This window comes from Oncorhynchus mykiss, chromosome 8 (assembly GCF_013265735.2).
Source record: "Oncorhynchus mykiss isolate Arlee chromosome 8, USDA_OmykA_1.1, whole genome shotgun sequence".
Lineage (NCBI taxonomy): Eukaryota > Metazoa > Chordata > Actinopteri > Salmoniformes > Salmonidae > Oncorhynchus > Oncorhynchus mykiss.
Genome location: NC_048572.1, coordinates 63,474,698 through 63,496,672, shown reverse-complemented (window position 1 = coordinate 63,496,672; position 21,975 = coordinate 63,474,698). Strand labels below are relative to the sequence as shown.

The window sequence follows — 21,975 nt, the reverse complement described above, 5'->3', positions numbered from 1 at the left end:
ATGCAGATTTAGTAGAAACAGAACCTATTTTGGTCTATCAATCCATCTCCCTCCCCAGTTCTCACGCAAGACCGAACTGTAATGAAAGAACAACTGTCGTCTTTCATGGTCACAAAATCCACTCAAAAGATGAGATTAAGATTCATGACATCACAGGCTCTGCTCAAGGCTCTGCTTCGGCAATCAAGAGAATCTCCCTCATGTGTGTATTTATGTCAGTGAAAGAACCTTGAGTAGAATCTCTTGAGTTTTTACTGTATTGTGTGCAGAAGATTTTATATGGCATAATTTTGTCATAGAAAGCTGGTTTAGCATTCTGGGCCTAAACCCCGTTATAAGACACAGAAGTAAGTGCTCAGATCACACTGGCTGGTTTTGTTCACAGGGTTTTGTAAGGTTCATTCACACCACTTCAGGCATAAGGGTGTCGCAAATGTCACCCTGTCCCTATGTAGTGCATTACTTTTGACCAGGGCATGAGCCATAATCAAAAGTAGTGCACTACATAGGGAATAGGGTGTCATTTGGGACACAACCTTTCTCCTCATAGGCTCTTCCCAAAACAAACCTATTCCCACCTCAGCAGGAGTGGTGAATCATAAACCCCTGGTCAATATCGTTGCACAACACTTTTTACACTTATAGCCATTCAATGCTACCTCACAGAATAGGCCTAAATCATTAGTTTTATGAACGTCGAGGAGTTGATTATTAGATCCATCCTCCTCATGTTATTTCTTTGTTTATTCATTACATTTGGTTTTCAGGAGAGAGCATGTGCTTCAATGATCAGAGCAGTCAAGCATCATGCTGAGCTATACTATCCATAAATACATTGCATAAAGTTAATGTTATATGAGCATCATAGGCTGTCAGGGTGCAGCTGCAAACATAGAATTATGTGGTTTCTGACAATAAAAACAATGCATTCATAAATTGGGAGGTTGAATGCAATGTTTTTATTAGACACATTTGCAATCACCCACTCTGTTTACAATATCATCACAGCTCATTGAGCTCAATGAAGTAAACACCCCCCACAATACTGTAACTCATGTCAGTGAGGGTTTGAAAACGCAGTCCATCTGTTCCCAATCTTAGCTACAATATGTCTACTCTGGCCAGGTTTGGTTTTGATTGAGTCTAATCTACCTCTAATCTAGACTCATAAGGTTATCATGCACAGTTAGTTTATCTCAGGGGAAATATGTTTTCATGGTTTGTAACCTGGCCGTTCTGTATTGGTAAATAGTTTTTTATAACCACTTAAAAGTTTTTATTTAACCTAGGCAAGTCACTTAAGAACAAATTCTTATTTTCAATGACGGCCTAGGAACAGAGGGTTAACTGCCCGTTCAGGGGCAGAACGACAGATTTGTACCATGTCAGCTTGGGGATTTGAACTTGCAACCTTTTGGTTGGGACACCCTTTTGGTTGCAAGTCCAACGCTCTAACAACTAGGCTACCCTGCAGCCCCAAGTATGGATTAGGCTAGTTATTTTTTCAAACCCACCCACAAATAAAGGAGAGAACAACCTGTAGCACTTTAGTTTGAACATATTGCCCAACAAAATGACTGTATTATCCCAAACAACTGGATAAAATGGCAGATAAAGTAACTACCCTCAATTCACACTGAAAAGGGTAATGATGTCCTCATAAGACAGATTGCAAAAACATTTGGGGGGTCAGGCAGGGCTGGGAGTATCAAGCTCAAGACTGTAGGCCTATGCACTTATTACACTAACAACTAACATAATAAGCAAATAATGAGTGTCTTTGCAATGAGTCAAAGTAACAAATAGTTGATTATTGAGGTTCCAAACAAACATGCCATGCAATTGGTAGCTACAGAGGTTCCAAATTGTATAGTAGCTAGCTACTGCCACACTGTGGTTATGTATGACAATGCATTGTATTTTATTTGTATTATAATTTTTTTTCATCATATACCTGTATTCAAAACAGGAAATGCAAACAATATTTCACTATGTCCAAACTATATTCGTTCAAATGTATCGTTATTGGTTATACTCACTGAGCTTAATAAAAAAATGCAATAATACCACATGGCTATGTGGCTACCGAGCTACTTTTTCTGATAGACAATCTTTGAGAACGCCCTTGCTTCAATCAGCATCGCCCTTTTCTACTTCATCCGACGAGAAACTGATTTTAAACATTTGGCGGCGGATTGGGATTTGTTTGGTGCTTGACTGTAGCCAGCTAACGTTAGGTTGTATGTAAATAACTTTTAAAAACTTGGCAAGTGAGTTTACGCATTAACATGGATTCAACTATGGCGAAACTTCTTGTTGGACTTTCAGTCAACATCCAAAGAAGCGATGGTAAGCTAATTTGGCTAGTTTAAGGAATTGTTAGCTAGGTTTGTTTATTTCCCTTGTTAGTGTTGCAGTTAGCCAGATTTACCTCCCAAATAATATAACGTTACCTAGTTAATATGAACATTATTTGTTGTAATACACTGACGCAGGTCAGTAAGTTATAGGTGAATAAGTTACAAAACTCGACGAATTGAATTAGCTAACGTTACTTGAATGCCACTCAAGCTAATCGAAAAACGTATTGTTATTGGTGCATGTGCGGTTAACATAACTTGTGTGGTTGTTAGCAGCTAGTAGACACAGCTAGCTATAGGATAATAAAGCAATTATTTGATATGTTTTTACTAGTTATGGCCGTTGTAGTGCTAGGTGACCTAACGTTACACTGAACAACATGTAAAGTGTTGGTTTCATGAACTGAAATAAAATATCAGACATTTTACATATGCACAAAAAGTAGTGAGCATTTCTCCATAGCCAAGATAATCCATCCACCTGACATATCAAGAAGCTGATTAAAAAGCATGATCATTACACAGGTGAACCTTGTGCTGGGGACAATAAAATGGTTCAGCGTCATAACTGACTTTAGTGGGCAAATGGTCACCTTCGATGGCCACTGGCACGCTGGAGAAGTGTGCTATACAGGATGAATCCAGGTTTTAACTGTACCGGGCAGATGGCAGACTGTATGGCGTTGTGGTGGGGTTATGGTATGGGAAGGTATACGCTCCGGACAACAAACACAATAGCATTTTATTTGATGGCAATTTGATTGCACATGGATACCGTGTCAAGATCCTGAGGCCCATTGTTGTGCCATTCATCCACTGCCATTCACACAGCCATTGAAGGGGAATGGGACAATATTCCACAGGCCACAATCAACAACCTGATCAACTCTATAACGGAGATGTGTCCTGCTGCATGAGGCAAATGGTGGTCACATCAGATACGGACTCATCCCAAACAATCTCAATTGGGTTGAGGTCGGGTGATTGTGGAGGCCAGGTCATCTGATGCAGCACCATCACTCTCCTTGGTCAAATGGCCCTAAAATATAATCAAGTATAAATAATTTCAAATTCCTTATTAAGCAAACCAGACACCACTATTTTCTTTTTAAAATTTACAGATAGCCATGGGCATGCTCCAACACTCAGACAATTTACAAAGAATGTGTTTAGTGAATCCGCCAGCTCAGAGGCAGTAGGGATGACCAGGGATGTTCTCTTGATAAGTGTGAATTAAACTATTTTCCTGTCCTGCTAAGCATTCAAAATGTAACGAGTACTTTTCGGTGTCAGGGAAGATGTATGGAGTAAAAAGTATATTTTCTTTAGGAATGTAGTGAAGTAAAAGTTGTCAAATGTAAATACCACAAACTACTTAAGTAAAAATACTTGAAACTACTACTTAAACATTATTACACACAGTGAGTCCATGCAACTTATGTGACTTGTTAAGCACTTATTTACTCTTGACTTAACAGGGGTCGAATACTTATTGACTCGATGTTTAAGCTTTATTTGTTTTATTAATTTGTAAAAAATAAATGTAAAACATAATTACACTTTGACATTATGGGGTATTTTGTGTAGGCCAGTGACAACATATCAAATTCTGGCTGTAACACATGTAGAAAAAGTCAAGGGGTGTGAATACTTTCTGAAATAACTGTAGCTCTGGTCTAGGGCTTTGGTGTGGCCTAGCAAACGGGGTTTAATTTTCATGATATTACTACTTACTTCTAAATGTGTTTTACAGGGCGAGTGCATGCTGCAAATGTCAAATCTGTGGATTCCACAAAGTGTACTGTGACGGTTGAATGGTTAGAGAAATCTGTATGCAGGGGAAAAGAGGTAAGTGGCTCGAGAGCGAGACAAGTGCCTTATCTATGTTACAGATTCAGGGATGCAAACTAGTCACCTTTTGGCGAAATTCGCCGTTTTGAATCCAAAATAGGTGACCTACGACTTTTGCTAGCCAGATAAATGTTGAGCAAGAGCCAACTTTACTGATCAAAGAATTGAGTTCATGGTGTGAAAATTAGCTGGCTAATGAAGTCAGACAGCTAACGTTAGTAACCTAACCAATTCGCTATTATATTAACTGGTAACGTTATACGACTCCTTGCGGTTGTGCCGAACCCCCCCCCCCCCCCCCCCCCCCCCCTTGCGTGAGCGCGCACACACTCAATTCTTCATTTGATGCGACTTGCTTGCTAGTTGAGATTTCTGTTCTTCACTCTTGTCAGTTTATCCTACATTTCACTGATCTTAGTAGCAGAATGCATTTTTGTGTCCTTCAAGGCAGCTGTCAATGATCACGTTAGGCTGCGTTTCATTAAATGTATGGAAGTTTGGTCGCGGGGAGGCACTAGTAATGTCTGCAGTTTTCGGTTTGGCTATTTGTTTCAAGTGTATTAGTCTGAATAAATCTCTTTGCCAAAATGTGTCATCTCTCCCATGTCTTATTCGACTAGTAGTTGTTCTGTAATGTTTATTGCCTGCCTACATTTTACTCCCTCTGTTTAATATAACACACACATATATTAATTTCAGTTGCCTATCCTGACGTGAAGTTTGTTCTATAGAAAGTATTTGACATTAGCCACAAAATGTAAGGAAATTAGAAGAGGGGGAGGATTTCAGCAGGCAATAAAATGGTCTTGGCCCTTCTAATTTCCTTAATTTTGTGGCTAAAGTCAAATACTTTCTATGGCACACACTATTGTTTAACATGAGCTACCAAAATGATTGTGAAGTGTGTGGGGCCTTGCAGTCCCAAGATGACGCCCCCCCCCCCCTTCTAATTTCCTTATTTTTGTCACAAGTCGAATACTTTCTATAGAACAAGCTTCATGTCAGGATAGGCAACCAAAATGAAAAATTAATTTATGTGTGTGTGTGTTGTATTAAACATAGAGGGAGTAAAATGTAGGCAGGCAATAAACATTTAAATTTTGCAAAGAGATTTATTTATAGACTAATAGTCAAACCGAAAACTGCAGACATTACTAGTGCCTCCCCCGCGATCAAACCGGCATATAAAATGAAATGCAGCCTAACATGATCATTGACAGCTACCTTGAAGGACACAGTGAAATGTTGGCTAAACTGACAACGGAGTGAAGGGCAGAAATCTCAACTAGCAAGCAAGTTGCAGTAATGAATTGAGTGTGTGCATATTCACGTGTGTGCCAATTCTGGCAGAGGGGAGGTTTTCGGCACAACACCGTTCCTCAAGTTATAACGTGTTAGTTGCTTTCTGGACCCTGGCAATCTGTGTTCATTAGCTAACAAAGTAATGTTTTCCCTTTACAGAATGTGGTTAATTTTCAGGATGAGAGAATTGGGTGAAAATAAGATGTTGCTTTTTAAACAAGTGGAGTTGGGCCTGGCTTAAGCTGGATGCCACTAGGTGAAAGGAACACCACACACTTTCTCTCTTTCTCACTTTTTCAATATAGTGGATTAAAAGAGTGTAGCCAGGTGTACTCTCTACCTGAAAGATAACAATTATGCCAACAAAGGGTTTCATGTTCTGCTGGCACATTGTAGAACAGATGTCCACAGGCAGAAAGTATATAATGCAGTGTAGCCCAAAGATATTGGTTTTGTTGAACTTGACAGTAACACGTGTGGGGGGGGATTATTACATGTTTTTACTCTGTGAATGTTATTTTTAAACACGTAGCCTTGTGCACTTGATCAATGTCTACTATAGTGGCCACTATAATAGAGCAAAAATAGAATGCCTGTTTCATTCTATTTCTACTTAAGATGTTTTTTTTCCCCAAGTGCCACAAGCATTCTATTATAAAGGCTGTCATGGCTAACAACAATTTAGTGTATTGTTTTTTTTCTCAAGGCTTGAGTGTCATTTGCAGTGAAGTCTAGGCAACATAACATTCTCTAAACATTTGTTTAGTTATGTATTAGGTTCACATGAACCACTTATTTTACACACAGACTGATCATGTATATCATATTATTTGTTTAATTAGTTAGCCTGTATTTCTCCCTAGCAGGGATTTCTTTTACACAAAAAAGTGTCACCTTTTTGGGCCCTCACCAGTTTGCATCCCTGTACAGATATTGGACTAAACTCCACTCTGTGGTGAACTTCCTTCACTGTGGAGTTTAGCCCGTTATGTTAGAGTACAATTCAGCAAGTGTCATGATTATGCATTTTGCATCGTCACACTTCTAGCTTTGTACTGAAAATGTTCCGTCTTGAAAACTTTACTGCTGACATATCAACAGTGCAATAATTATCAAAATACTAACAGACATTAGCATAGCTAGATCAATGAAAGATACTATGTGCTGTAAGTCTTGTCAACTGAAACTGATTGTTGACATACTATTATTCCTGCCCTTTGCTCTTCAGCTTGAAATTAATGAATTATGGTCCCTGAACAAAGAGCTTTTTGAGCGCATGAAACCAACTAGTATACCTGCTCCTCCGGAGAAGGTAAGTGTACTCTAGGGATGGACCTAGGAACTTGAGATTCAAAGTGCATTCATTTGAAAGTTTGTGGTCCTAACGTCAGGAGCAATGTTTGCCTGTGTGATTTTTCTCCAGAAATGTGAAAGCCGTCTTCGTTCATCCGGGGTCCCTGCTCCTTCCAGTCGTAAGTGATTTTTGCCTAGTTCCAGTATGTTTTAAGTGTGGATTTCATTGTTTTGTGTTTGATGGTTAATTATGGATATTTCCTTCATAAGCTTCTACTCCAGCGGGTCCTCCTGAGGAGACAGGTTTGCATGCAATGCATGTTCTTCTCTAAGCAAATCATATGCTAAATCACTTTATATGAGATGGAATCACATCATATAGGCCTATTTCCACACACACTTAGGCTGTTTACACAGGCAACCAAATTCTGATCTTCTGACATTAATTGGTCTTTTGACCGATCAGATTTTTTGCCAATAATTGGGCAACATTTCGGAATGGGGCTCCCTGTGGGCAGCCTGATACCTTGATTTGAAGATACAGGCCATTATGTGGTTCTATCTTCAGGTGCACAATAATTGTACTCTTGTCTTTACTTACTAGTGGGGTTGAGTGGACAGGCTTTTGTTTCAAGTGGGACTGTATGTTTTCTGTACATAACTGATTAACTAATGTAGAGTATAATCATGTGGAATGTACTGTTTCCAACTAGAATGCAAAACACAAAATTATGGTATTTCTCGTGGAAGAATGGTGTTGTATCCCTCCAATAGAGTTCCAGACACTTATAGAATCTATGCCAAGGGGCATTGAAGCTGTTCTGTCTCGTGTTGGCCCGACGTCTCTATTAAGACACTTTGTTGGTGTTTCGTTTATTTTGGCAGTTACCTGTAAACTATACTGAACAAAAATATAAATGCAACAATGTCAACGATTTTACTGAGTTACAGTCCATATAAGGAAATCACTAAATTGACATTCATGAGGCCCTAATCTATGGATTTCAAATGACTGGGCAGGGGCACAGCCATGGCCCACCCATTGGGGAGCCAGGCCCAGCCAATCTGAATGTATTTCCCCACAAAAGGGATTTATTACAGACAGAAATACTCCTCTGTTTCATGAGCTGTCCGGGTGGCTTGTCTCATACAATCCCCGCAGGCGAAGAAGCCGAATGTGGAGGTCCTGGGCTGGTGTGGTTACACATAGTCTACGGTTGTGATGCCGGTTGGACGTACTACCAAATTCTCTAAAATGCTCTAAAATGCTGTTGGAGGCAGCTTATGGTAGATAATTTAACATTACAATTCTCTGGCATCCACTCTGGTAGACATTCCGGCAGTCAGTATGCCAAATGCATGCTCCCTCAACTTGAGACATCGGTGGTATTGTTGTTACACAACTGCACATTTTCGTGGCCTTTTATTGCCCCCGCACAAGGTGCACTTGTGTAATGATAATGCCATTTAATTTGCTTCTTGATATGCCACACCTGTCAAGTAGATGTATTATCTTGGCAAATGAGAAATACTCTATAACAGGGATTGTGCATGGGTTCTTTCATTTCAGCTCATGAAACATGGGGCCAATACTTGTGTTTTTATATTTTTGTTCAGTATAGAATGCCATTTTGTGACAAAAGGTTCCTTATGTGATGGGTTCCAAAAGACTGTGTGAATATGTCTATGTAATTCGAATAGTGACCCTGAGCAGTTTGCATAAGTGTACTAGCACTCTTTCTAGTGAAATGCAGACTCCGTGATTTGGATCTTATTTCTTAGCATGCTAGTAGTATGTGTTCTTTGTTTCCACAAACTCACCACAATTCCTTCTAATAAGCACTGAAGTCGTTCCCAAAGCTACTGTCAGCTTTTCTCTTTTAAACACTGCACTGTTTCTGCTTCATCTCTGTTTTACAGCTTATATTGAAATCAAAAGTAATGCATTTGCTGCAATTCTCATTTGATTATGGCATGCCAGATTCACCCAACTAAAATTGAACCCACTTATTAGGGGTGGCCATCTGTTTAGTAGGACTACATATAAAATCATTATTTTTATGGTTTGGTGTCTAGTGTTGGGATCAGTAGGATGATGAACAGGAGTTATTAATCTACTTCATTTAACTGTAGTGGTAAATGTACTAATTTCCTCTCAGTTCCACTTCCAAGAAAGTCTACACGGCAGACATGCTTGTTCCGGACCCTTACTCCTGTCTCTGAGCTTGCTGCTAAGACTAAGCATGACTCCCTGTCTTCAGAGTATCCACCCTCTGTCCTCAAAGCTTCAGGTGGGTGTGCCTCAATGATTTCTGACTTATTGCCTTTCCCCTATAGCCTGGTCCCAGATCTGTTTGTGCTCTTGCCAACTCCATTGCAGTCATTGTCAAACCTTTGTTTGGCGTGACAAGGAGTTGGCATGAAGGCACAAACATACTGGCATAATTTATCCCATTACCCTCTGAATGCTTCACTCAGTGACTCGGAGACCTCTTGATATTCACCTTTGTCATCATGCTTCATTTTCCAGGTGTGCCCAACCGAGAGAGGAAAAGGAACAGTCAGAGACCGACTGCTGTCCTGCCCCCAGTCAACGAGGCCCTGAAGGAGAATGAGGCCAAGAGTGTTTCCTCAGTCACCTCAAGTGAGCTTTAGGAACTTTGAGTCACACACATCACTATGTTTATTTCCCTGGGCCTGTGTTTTTATATTGCCTCAGAAGAGGAGTGCTGATCTAGGATCAGTTTTGCCTTGTAGATCACAATGAATAAGATTAAATAGACCAGAGGACCTGATCCTAGTATGAGACGCCCTGCTATCTTTTGTGAGCATCTTCATCCCATTAGATACTTCACTCTTTCAGGCAGACGGAGATCAGTGCTACCCCAAGACATGAGCAAACCAGTGAACAAAAGATTGTCCCATGCAGTCAAGAGCTTGGACATGGTGCCCAAGAAAGGAAAAGTAAGAGAATTGGTCACATGAGACAGTGGCCATGTCCAAATACCCATTTTAGTCAAATTAAAATGTTTCACATGCGTCGAATACAACAGTGTAGACCTTACCGGGAAATGTTACTTAAAAACCCTTAACCAACAATGCAGTTCAAGAAATAGCTTTTAAATATATTTGCAAAATAGAAATTAACACAATAAAAGTACATAACAATAACGAGGCTATATACATGGGCTACCGGTACCAAGTCAATGTGCGGGGGTACAGGTTAGTCGAGGTCATGACTAAATGGTATGCGAGAAAATCAAGTTTTATACTATGTGAAATTTTTGATAATGGTACTCCTAATGTGCACTTGCAATGACTTCGTAATTTGTTAGTTTTGGTACGGCATGTCAATTTATCTGATTATCAGCTGTTGGAAAAGACAAGTGGGTTCTACTAGATCAAACACCGAAATGAGTTTGCAGTTTGAGTATGTAGTACTCTAGTATGGGTATTCAGACACGGCCACTGTTTGTCTGTTTACCTGGTACTATTGGCCCGTGTCCTGTGTTAATTATTTTTGTAGATGCATACCAGTAGGTAGATCGGACTTACTGTCGATTTCCTCCTTTTATTTTCATTTGACGTTGTGAACACATTAAAAGCCTTTACTAATGTATTGGCACTATTAAATACTACTACCCATCACTTTCTCCGTTACATGTATTTCTCCTTGCTGTAGTTTGAAGACACAAACCGACCGAACAAGCAGTTTTACCAGATGATTGAAGAGTTCAGAGAGACCTTGGAAGTACTTCCTTTATCTCTGTCTGATATGGTAAGATGGAGGAGAAGAGTTAAAATGTGGGAGGCCTTTCTTAACTAGTGTTTATCAGCTGTGTCATTTTATTTTTGATTCACAGGTTGAAGCTCGTAGAATTTGTGTGTGCGTTCGCAAGCGTCCTCTCAACAATAAAGGTTACTTACTTTTAATTGACCAAACTAAAACTTTTTTCTGACTGAGCTGTATCCACCAAGCTGCTTCTCATGTTGACTTTCTATGTGTGGTTGTCTTAGAGGTGACTAAGAACGATATTGATGTGGTTTCTATCCCTGGTAATGGAACGCTTCTCCTTCATGAGCCCAAGCAGAAAGTGGACCTGACAAAGTACCTTGACAACCAGGTCTTCCATTTTGACTACTCCTTTGATGAGTCATCCACCAATGACTTAGTGTACAGGTATTCACAGTTATTGGTTTCTAAACAATAGTGTTCTGTTTTTCTCTATCAGGATTATTTTACAATTTGCTGATAAAAAAAAACAAAAAAAAACGTAATACCCTTTGCAAGTATGTTCTCTTCTATGAAGTTTGTATCATTTACCTGTTTTTGCAACATGGTTATATACCAATATTTTTCACTGGTAGATTCACTGCCAAGCCCCTTGTCCAGACCATCTTTGATGGTGGGGTGGCAACTTGTTTTGCTTACGGACAAACTGGAAGTGGTAAAACTCATGTAAGTCTTACCGTTTACCTGACAGACTGACTAGAGCAGTTTTGTCTCAAAGTCCACCAGATTTGTTTTAACATGTGATGTAAAATGTATACCTATCTTTTACCCTATCCAGACAATGGGAGGAGATTTTTCAGGGAAAAGCCAGAACAACGCGAAAGGGATCTATGCCATGGCAGGTAATTCATTGTCTCCTTGCTATTGGCTTCAACAACATTGCATTTTTGGCTTAGTTATTAGGGATGTAACAATTCACCGTTGCGCATCGGTCCCTGGTTCAAATGTTTAAGACATGAGAGCAGTGATCCGGCTGGGACTCCTAACCGATCCAAATGTAGCATGCAACAGTCAGAAAATAGATTCACATTTTACGAATCACGGGTTTGCGTAATTGTTTTGCTTAAATTTCTTTCTTACTACTTTCTGTGACAACTAAGCATGTAATTATGTGTGCTGCAACACACCATTCAAAATAATAAATATATATTGTTCAAAAAAGTAGCGCACTGGGACTTTAGTCATGTATTAGCTGACCTATATAGCCATCTGCCGCAGGATACTTTTACCACCCGTACTGCATGGTCCAACCGAGAGAACAAGAAACTCTCCAAATCTGTCAACTCCCAAAAGGTCTAAACCATTCGATTATGAGACTGAAATCCAAAGTTGTGCTATACACTTAGTGTACAAAACATTAGGAACGCCTGCTCTTTACATGAGACTGACCAGTTGAAAGCTATGATCTGTTATTGATGTCACCTGTTAAATCCACTTCAATCAGTGTAGATTAAGGGGAAGAGATGGGTTAAAGAAGGATTTTTGAGACATGGATTGTGTACAAAACATTAAGAACACCTTCCTAATCCCAGCAGGATTTCCGTTCTTGACACAAACCGGAGCGCCTTGCACCGACTACCGTACCCTGTTCAAAGGCAGTTTAAATATTTTCTTTCCCATTCAACCTCGATGGTACACACACAATTCATGTCTCGAGGCTTAAAAATCCCCTTCATCTACGCTGATTTCAAGTGGATTTAACAAGTGACATCAATAAGAGATCATAGCATTCAGCTGGTCAGTCTCTTGGAAAGAGTGAATGGGCAAGACAGAGGTTTGAGTGTTAAGAACTGCAATGCTGCTGGCTAGATACCCAGTTTCCCTTATGGCTCAGCTCCGGTGCCTACATGCACCATAGACGTATAAATAATTTCCAGACGCGGTCAGTTCAGAGAGGCCTAGCTCATGAGCTCCATCAGGAGCAGATTTGAATTTAGAATGGAAAATGTATGTTTATGCAACACGTTATTGAATCGTGTCGAACCAAGTTTTTAAAAAAAACTGACGTCTTTAAAGGGAAAGATGCACATCCCTATGAGGTATCCTTTCATTTTTTTAAATAGATTTTGGTACTTGTCTTACATTTTTACTGCACTGTTAGGAGCTAGAACCACAAGCGTTTTGCTGCACCCGCTATAACGTCTGCTAACCTGTTTACGCGAGCAATTAACTTATTTGATTAGGAAATATTGTGATAGTACTGATCTCAGAAATATCTAGGACTAAGGAATATATCTGTCCACCTCACATTTTATATACAAAGAAAAAGGTTTTGTGCATGAAGGTTATATGTGAATAACCTTTACCTAGGACATACTTCAATGATGTCTTTCAGTGTCCTGTAACTCCTTGTTCTTCAGCTCAGGATGTATTCGCCCTCCTGAAGCAGAGGAGATATTCCGGTCTGGACCTGTGTCCCTACGTGACATTCTTTGAGATCTACAACAGCAAGGTGAGAAGGAAAAGCTCAGTGCTCCTCAAGCAGCTTGGTGGTTTGGATGGTTGACATGTTTTTTTTTTTTTTTTTTTTTGATGGAGAATCCATGATAACAGGACAAAAGTGTAGAGAAGACTCATTTGACATTTTGCTAACACACTTGCTTACTCCTCAGGTATTTGATCTGCTGAACAAGAAGGCCAAGCTGCGAGTGCTAGAGGATGAGAAACAACAGGTCCAGGTGGTCGGCCTGCAGGAGATGTACGTTTCGTGTGCTGAAGACGTCATCAAGATGATTGAGATGGGCAGTGCATGCAGGTACACACTACTTTTTTTTATTTTACTCCACCCAGGGTGTATTCAGTGAGGTGAAACACTCAAAACTTTACAGATAGAAGCGTAATGAATGTTGTTTTTTAAACTAGGCAAGTCAGTTAAGAACAAATTCTTATGGTTGACATGATTACCTATTCTGATAGACAATTGTATCTGTTCTACCTAATACTTTTCTATCTGAACGTTCTGTTACTTTGCGCCCTCCTGAACAGGCCCCTTTATCTTTCTCTCGTGACGTTGTCAACTGTGTGTGTTGTTCTTGGTTGTTTTTTTTGACATTGCACCAATATCTTTCTCAGAAGGGGAAAGAAAAGAAGGCAGCATTGCATCGGAGCACTGCTTATCTTTTCTCTAAGTGTTCTACTCCGCCTACACTGGTGTGCATTTTCCTGTCTCCAGGCATTTCTTCTAAGTATGGGACCTCCTGTGTGTGCACTGTTTAAAAATAAAAAATCTGCCGCATTATGGCCCTGTACGCTCTGCCGCCTTAGAGACAATTGCCCCCCTAATATCCCCGCTAAACTAGAGTAGTGTAGGATACAGCAGGGGCTGGCAGTAGGTTTGGTCTTGGGCCAATTTTTTTTCTCACCTAATAGGCAGCAGAGCAACATAACAGCAGCCCAATTCATATGCCTGTGCTACAAATTTAAACTACTTTGAACAAATCTGGTTAGTAGGCTATATAAATCACTTCAATATCCATAACATATCCTAATATTTTCAATCTGATTTACATTGATGATTTTCTCAATCATTAAACATCTTCTCTTTTTAGAAAGTGAAAAGCTCAATTAATGGGGACAAAAGAGCAAAGTACATTTTGTCTCCTAAAATATTGAAGGCTGCTTCAGAAAGTCATAGAAACTAATCAATATATATATATAAATAAATCCCCATATGCATCAGTCACATCTTTTGTGGCTATTTTAAAGCTTGTTTCTATCATAAGGCATCATTGTTATAAAACACTTTATATTATCTGGATTATTTATTTCAAAATGTAAAGTCCCTTTTGCCCTTTTAAGAAAGGGCATGGCATATCCTCACTCAATTTAAAGTCCTGGTTTTAACCAAACACAAAGTCCTCAGTCTATACTGAGTGCATGGTGATAGTATTGGAGGATTTGGCTATACTGACAAATCTATGGATAGCTAAATTGAATCTGTCAGAGGTAGACCTACTTTGAAAAATAAATAAAAATTATAGGAAGAAATAAGCTCAAACAAAGCCCTTTTGTTAGTTGAGTCGAAAATAAAATGAAGACTATATTGTTTAAATTATTATTTTCTGCATTGTTTGCTGTCCACTTCTGATTCTGCCACATCCGCTCCAAAGCTGCTGTCCACTTCTGATTCTGCCACATCCGCTCCAAAGCTGATGTTTGCCTTTTTAGTTGACTTTCTCCTGCACACTCCTCATAAGTGAATGATTTTTTTTATAATGTCTCTGGTGACATGGTAATACATTTGGTCTCCAGTCTATGTGCTACAGAAAAACCACATACGGTAATACTATTTCTACTGTAGGCTACATCATTAAGCCTATGTTAAATGAATTTGCTGGAGTACTGCAGGGCTGCGTCTCTCCAACAACCCCTTGGAGAGGCGTGCTGGGCATGGACAAGCTAAATATTTGCACCCTGCCTTTGGCAAAGTGGGTGCTGCTTATCATGGGGCGGCATCAGCGCTCATCTATATAGCCCTAATGCCACTGGGTGAGAAGTTGTCATTGTTTTTGGGCAGAATAATGTGATGTGTTGTTGGTCAGTTTTTAGGTCGGTAAATGTCACTCACATCAAACTGCCACCCTAATGGGCAGGCCTGCTGTGGGAGCTAATCGAGTTCTATTTAAAATCCATAATAATTCAATAGCAGGTCTGTAAGCCTAGTCATCAAGATTTGTCTTTTTAAAATGTATTACCAGTCACATTGTTTTAATCTGTCAGTCACTTCAAAGGGCTCCTTTTACTAGACTAGCCGCGCGCGTTCCTTCACTCGCAACATATTTCAAGCCTCCAAACAATAGGTGAATGGAAAGAGACATGTAACACAAGTGTAAAGACATTTGGCGATTGTCATTAGGACAGAATGAATGCCTCCACTGCTGTTCCCGTTCGGTTTCGGCCACTCATCTCTGCCTTGGCAAAATGTCAATGTTCTCGTCAAACCACATCGCATGTTGGCGCGTAAACTATACCACCCGTTCATGTCTATGCGCAAATGCTTCATGCCTCTGACATGTGGTAATGATAAATAATGGTTTATTAACCTACAGTTTTCTTGACATTTTGTGTTCATTATTGTGACAGGCTTATGTTTTACCGGTACGGCATACCCCCACTATTTATTTTTGCCGGATTGACGTACCGCACCACTTTACTTTCACCCCTGCCAATATATTAACTTTAGCGTAGTGAATAACTTGGGAATAATGATCTGACACACCTCTTTCTCAGGACGTCCGGCCAGACGTCAGCCAACGCCAACTCGTCTCGCTCCCATGCCGTCCTGCAGGTGATCCTGCGAAGGAGGAACCAGGTGCACGGGAAGTTCTCCCTGGTGGACCTAGCAGGGAACGAGAGGGGCATTGACGTTCGCAGTAGCGACAGACAGACCCTCGTAGAGACGGCCGAGATCAACTGCAGCCTGCTGGCTCTCAAGGTGAATACAACTACTAGCCTGCTGTCCGTTCATTCTCACTCTTTAGACATCCATTTTACCTGGGTCCTATTCATTAGTGCACATGTGGTAGCAAAACCTTCTGCAACGGAAAATGGAAACTGACATTTTTTTTATTGGACATGTTCAGTTAGTCCCTCTGCGGTCAGTTTTCTTCCGTTTTGTGCCTAGTGAATATGATCATATAGCAGGCATGCAAAACCCTTCAAAAATGTGTTGGTAATGTCACCAGTGGTATCAATGTAAAAAAAATATATATATATCTCTCTCTTAACCCAAAATGAGAGTTTAAATGTGTATGATGTGAGGAGCTAATTCTGTGGAGGGTTTCTTTCTAAATGTAATCATGCTGTGAGCTGCAGCTCCTTACTCTAAACCAGGGGTGTCAAACTCAGTTAGCCTTGCAGGCTGCAATTTTTTTGTGTCCGGATTTTGGGGGTTAAAACTTACCGATATGATACATCTGCCGATATACTGTATTATGCCGAGAAAAGTAAAAGAACACTGAATTCTCATAATTGGCACCCAAAAGAGCAATTGTCCAATTTTCAAATGTTGATTTCTTACGTTGTGAAATTAATGACATGCATCGTGATAATGGCCACAAGTATGCAGATAAGCGTGAGATGCCCTTTTCTGTCATTTTATTGAATATGGATTGCATTTTAGATTTAAATGTTACATCTTCTATTCAAATGTTTTGGTGGTAATGGGCTCAGATTAGGTGCCTACATAGAGTAGTATACGCCATAGACATGCATCATTTACGCACACAGAGAAGTCGGCTTGGACAGATCTAGCGCAGGAGGCCCAGCACCAGATTTGGAATGGAAAATGAATTAGATGTTACTGCATCGAACCAAATCGCACTGAATCGTTTCAAACGAAAAAGTTTATCGTATTGGAGCCTATGTACCTAGATGCGTATCGAGTTCTCTTGAATGGGAAAGATTCTCACCCCTAGGTTTTGGTCATTTCGGTGTCGAATTGAGATCGTTCTTCTCTAGTTTATTAAAAAAAATACACAAATTATTACCTTTTTTTTGTTGTTGCACAAACCACCCACGCACGTGCTGGATTTAATTGGATCTGTATGTTTGACACCCCTAGTCTAAACCGTGCTTGCTCCTTCCTCTCCTTGTAGGAATGCATTCGCTCCTTGGGGATGGACAGCCACCACATCCCCTTCAGGATGAGCAAGCTGACACAGGTACTCCGAGACTCCTTCATCGGCGAGAACTCCAGGACATGCATGGTAAGGCTTGTCTCCTTTCTTTGGGCTTTAGCTCTAGATGCACATGTGCTTGATAATGACAGCAATTGAGTTGTCACGAGGACCAACAGATCTGGGACCAGGCTAAGCTGTGGTGGTCCCCCCCCTCTTTTCCCTCTTGAAAAGGATAATGTGCTCACCATTTTTTTTTTAAGACATTGTTTTATTTTAGCAAAGTTAAAACGATTGGCCTTCCTTCCCTACATTACTAGACGGTAGACCTAATATTGGCCATAATGTTATTGTTGTTTTTCTTATTTTCCAGATTGCAATGGTGTCTCCTGGAATGTCCTCATGCGATTCCACTGTGAACACACTACGCTATGCAGACAGGTACTGTCAAAACAATTGATCGATCGATATTTCCAGTAGTAGGCGTAAATTTAACTTGTTTTATTTATTGTTAGAGTGAAGGAACTGAATGGAACGTTAAAGATGAATGATGCGGATCTTCCCAAGAAGATTGATGAGATGGAAGTGGAGAACAGCTCCTCATCAGAAGAGGTGAGCTCAAAAGACCCTGGGCCCCTCATGGGCCCTGGTTGAAATTAGAGCGCTATATAGAGAATAAAATGCAACCCCTGTTTAGTTGCTTACCACTGATTGGTCCTCAGGGGACAGACTGTGTTATAGCGGGGGGGGGTGCTCTTCCAGCATTGGGGAACATCTCGTGCACATCCCCTGCACATGCCATGTCTATTTCTATGGGAACAAGCACTGTTCATGAGGCAAACTGTTCACACCCTGAGTGGCGCAGCGGTCTAAGGCACTGCATCTCAGTGCTAGAGGCTTCACTACAGACCCTTGTTCGATTCCAGGCTGTATCACAACCAGCCATGATTGGGAGTCCCATAGGGCGGCGCAAAATTGGCCCAGCGTCGTTGGGGTTTGGCCTGGGTAGGCAGTTGTTGTAAATAAGAATTTGTTCTTAACTGACTTGTCTAGTAAAAATAAAAACACCCCTCTTGTTGTTGGAGAGAACTTTACAGGTTTAAAGCTAACTTTTTGTTGCAATTATATACATTTTGCTATGTCTAGTGTGTATTCATGTGAAAAACTACAACAATATCTATGGGCTAAAAAAGAACTAAATCAAAAAATGTTAACTGACATGGCTACCTGATCTGGACATTTCCTGTTATAAATAACTCTAAAGTATGCAATGGCTGACATGACAAGAGGAGCTGATGCACGACCCAATTTCCAAATTGCACCTTGTGCATTCTACTATTACTACTTTCAAGAGTAAGTTTAAAACCGGTCTGAGTTCCTTTAAAAAATATGTATATTAGTACTAAACTGAGCATGTTATTAACTTCTGGTCTTTGCAGGACTCCATTGTACCCATGACCGACGTGTATGAGGCCATATCCCAGGTTTCTGAGCTGGAGGAGAGGGTGCACGAGGAGTTGACGGTATACCTATATCTCTGTCCCAAAGACTCCTTGTTTGACACATCCTGGACCTAGAATTGCAATATAATTTGATGCAACTGCAGGGCTTGACATTAATGCTTGTCCGGGTCAAGTAAAACAAATTGTTGGACAAGCAGACTATAGATTTAAGTTGTCTGAGCGGACAAGTAAAATAAAGAAATTGCTGTCAAACAATTAGGCTACTCCGATCATAATTAGATCAGTTGTGCAGATGTGATGTTTTACTCACTGTCCTCCCAATCGCAGCAGAACGCATCAGAGTATATTTATTTACAGCACAAGCTGTCTTTCAATCATTCAGTTGCCAGATGTGTTTTTAAGGTCAAAATGAGCCTAGCTGCGTTTGCACATTTGTTGATAATTGCTAGTGAGTTATTTTCCCAGTTGTAGCAAAGTTTTGGTTAGCAATGAAAAGTCATAATGTGTGCATCACCTGCGTTTGAGTTGCCAGAGGAGGGAGTGAGCAAGACATTTGTGCAGCAGGTAAAATAATGACATACAACAGACTAACTAGATGATAACCAGCCAACCTACACAATTTTGAATTGGTTATCTCACTAATGAACTATTTAGCTGTTAGCATGCATTAATGTCATTGTCATGTCCCATGTCCTAAAATAAGTTTTCACTGGCACTATTGTTTAACTGCAACTGGCCAAAACAGTTAATGAAACCAATGCTGCATACTCCGGTTCTAAACCGTCTCTCAAGCACTCAAAATTGGCTAGGCTTCTCCACTATTCAATACTAACCATGTAATTCTGACAAAATATTCTTAGAATAGCTTAATTGACAAGTAACTCCTATGCTGTCAAGATTACCCATGAACACTGAAAAATTTAACCTTACCAATAGATAAACGTATTTTGTTAGCCACCTCGTCCACCTTAGCGAGTTGATCCCTAGTTCGTTGAATGAGGGAATTATTTTATGAAGACTAAAAGTACTTGTAAAATAATGTTGCAGCGTGACCAACCCTCCTGGAGAATCCACGAGAGATACTGGGGGTGCAGGCTTTTGCTCCAGGCCTGCTTGAACAATCAGCTGCTCAACAGATAATCTGAGTTTGGTGTGTTTAAGCAAGGTTGGATAAAGGGTTGTTGGACCCAATGTGTTTTATACAGTAGCCTGTCAGTGCTGTTTTTTACTTTGTGGGGGGTTAAGTGCCTTGCTCAAGGCCTCAATGGCAGGAGATATATAATACATGGGATCAGAGACCAGCAGCCTTCCATTGTCAATACTAGTGATAATAATGAAGGTTATTCTGTCTAGTGGTTCTTGCATCATACAACATCATTTTCAATCACCTTTTTGGTCAATGGTGTTAGACCTTTTTTTGGGTGAGGGAGCAAGTGACTTGAGCCTTTGGACAAGTAAAAAAGGACAAGTGGCTGAGAAGTTCATGTCAATCACTGCAACTGGACTTGAAATAACTGTAGTGTTACATTTTTTTAAATTATACTGTGTAATGGCTTTATTTTATTTTAAAAAAATGATCACTCAGTTCACTGTCTTATGTTGTACAGGGAGCAAGTAACATTATCAAGCAAATGGAGATGCCATCATATGACATTGAGGCTGGGGCGACTGATATTGTGGACTACGCAAGAAAATTACTGGGTGTGTGGATGTGTTAACAGACCAGCTACATTTGTAATTCCATCAACAACACATTCTCAGCCTAGTTCATCCCAAGTATCGTCTAGCTTTTATAACACTGTGGCCTTGGCTGATTTCTTTTCTTTTTTTTCGCAGACACGGTCCTGGCATTGCAGTCTGCCATTGATGGAGAGCGACTGGCAAGGATGTCACCCAAATCAGGTTATTGCTGAGAGGGACATCCCTCAACTTGTTCACTTGGGAATAATGTTCTGATAAGTTTTATCATGCAGTAACTATTCATTATTGTTCAATTGGGCATAAATTCCCTTCTGCTAACTTTCATTTAATGGTACATGAAAGAACCTTACCTCTAATGTGTAAAGCCTCTCACTACATACCATAGATCTCTGTGAAAGTATGTTAACAGTTCATGTTTTAAATGGATTTGTATTCAAACTGGAGATTTGTCCAGCATTTAAATGATTTGTGAATATAATAAAGGTATTTACCAATATGTTATTTTGTAGCATTTATCAACCAACCATTTAGCTACTGCTCTTTAATTTCCGTTGAGAAATGTGTTTGTATTACATGCCATACCACGGAGCTGTGTTCTAGCCCCATGACATCAACCTAGACCGCTGGTGGATGACCCGTGCACATCTGCCTAGCACTGTGTGTGGGGGCTTTGTTTCTACCTCCCTTTTTTTCCTCCTTCCTTTCTGCTTCTCGACCCCAACCTCCACTATACACAAGTCCAGCTTGTGTATACACATACCCTGCAAGCAAAAGCTGACACATGACATATCAAAGCTCTAATAAACATCTCACACTGAACAATTTTCCCCAAAGAATAAAAATAAACAAATTTTGCTGGCGACTGGGTGGCCCCACAGCATGGTGTGAGGCCTTGCATGCAGCACAACTGTTTCCTATGAGCACAACCCCCACCCCTATCTCACTGGGTGGTACTCCCCTCCCTTCTCCCGAACCAACCCTCCCCCAACCAGCAGTCTTGTCTGCCCGTTCTCACAGGCAAGTGCTATGCAAAACAGTTTTCAATGGCCTAGTATAACACATTAACTTTCTTTTAACTCGGCGTCTCAATAATGGTTAACAAGCAGTGTTTTTATTATATGTGGTGATATGTAGCTCTGCCTTTTTTTCTTTTTGATCGCTTAGAAAACTATTTGAAAACAGACCGCACGTAGCCACATCAAGTTGTTGAAAGTTCTATAGCTTCTTGATGTCCATCTCGTGTTGTTGCCAAAATGTATTTGAATTGTTTCGCTCACCCTCAGCTGTGTGCTTCAGTCGTCTGGTAGCATATTGTTCACTTTTGTTATGCAAAATACAGTGATATCAGGAACCACTCTGATCTCTATAGTGATGTTCAGTATAGTTGGTTTTATAAAGGCACATTCAGTTGTATAGTGGATTAACAGAACCTCAACCTACTGCATTTACTTCACAATCATTTCTGAGACTAGCAGTTGCAGTACATTGTTGAATCTTTCATTTGTAAAAGGTGGTCATAGGCTCATGATTCAGACCTTAATTCACTCTTATCTACTATTTCACAACACTGATCATTTCTGCTTGGAATTGTTAAT

The 21,975-nt window shown here is 40.2% G+C and overlaps 1 protein-coding gene across 2 annotated transcripts; it reads left to right on the top strand.

Moving 5' to 3' along the window:
• The first annotated feature begins 1,947 nt into the window (after positions 1 to 1,947).
• On the top strand, positions 1,948 to 20,881 carry LOC110530317 (kinesin-like protein KIF2C). Of its 2 annotated transcripts, XM_021613250.2 has the most exons (22): positions 1,949 to 2,349; positions 4,114 to 4,208; positions 6,742 to 6,825; positions 6,937 to 6,985; positions 7,077 to 7,109; positions 8,966 to 9,097; positions 9,337 to 9,450; positions 9,670 to 9,770; positions 10,489 to 10,584; positions 10,670 to 10,724; positions 10,824 to 10,986; positions 11,175 to 11,265; positions 11,378 to 11,441; positions 12,960 to 13,051; positions 13,212 to 13,354; positions 15,829 to 16,033; positions 17,196 to 17,306; positions 17,590 to 17,657; positions 17,732 to 17,828; positions 18,656 to 18,739; positions 20,287 to 20,380; positions 20,516 to 20,881. In XM_021613250.2, the coding sequence occupies exons 1-22, from the start codon at positions 2,289 to 2,291 to the stop codon at positions 20,590 to 20,592; spliced, it is 2,109 nt and encodes a 702-aa protein (XP_021468925.2). In that variant the 5' UTR covers positions 1,949 to 2,288; the 3' UTR covers positions 20,593 to 20,881. The 2 variants fall into 2 exon arrangements, with proteins under 2 accessions (XP_021468926.2, XP_021468925.2); XM_021613251.2 differs by lacking the exon at positions 7,077 to 7,109 and having other exon boundaries at positions 1,948 to 2,349.
• The last annotated feature ends 1,094 nt before the right edge of the window (positions 20,882 to 21,975 follow it).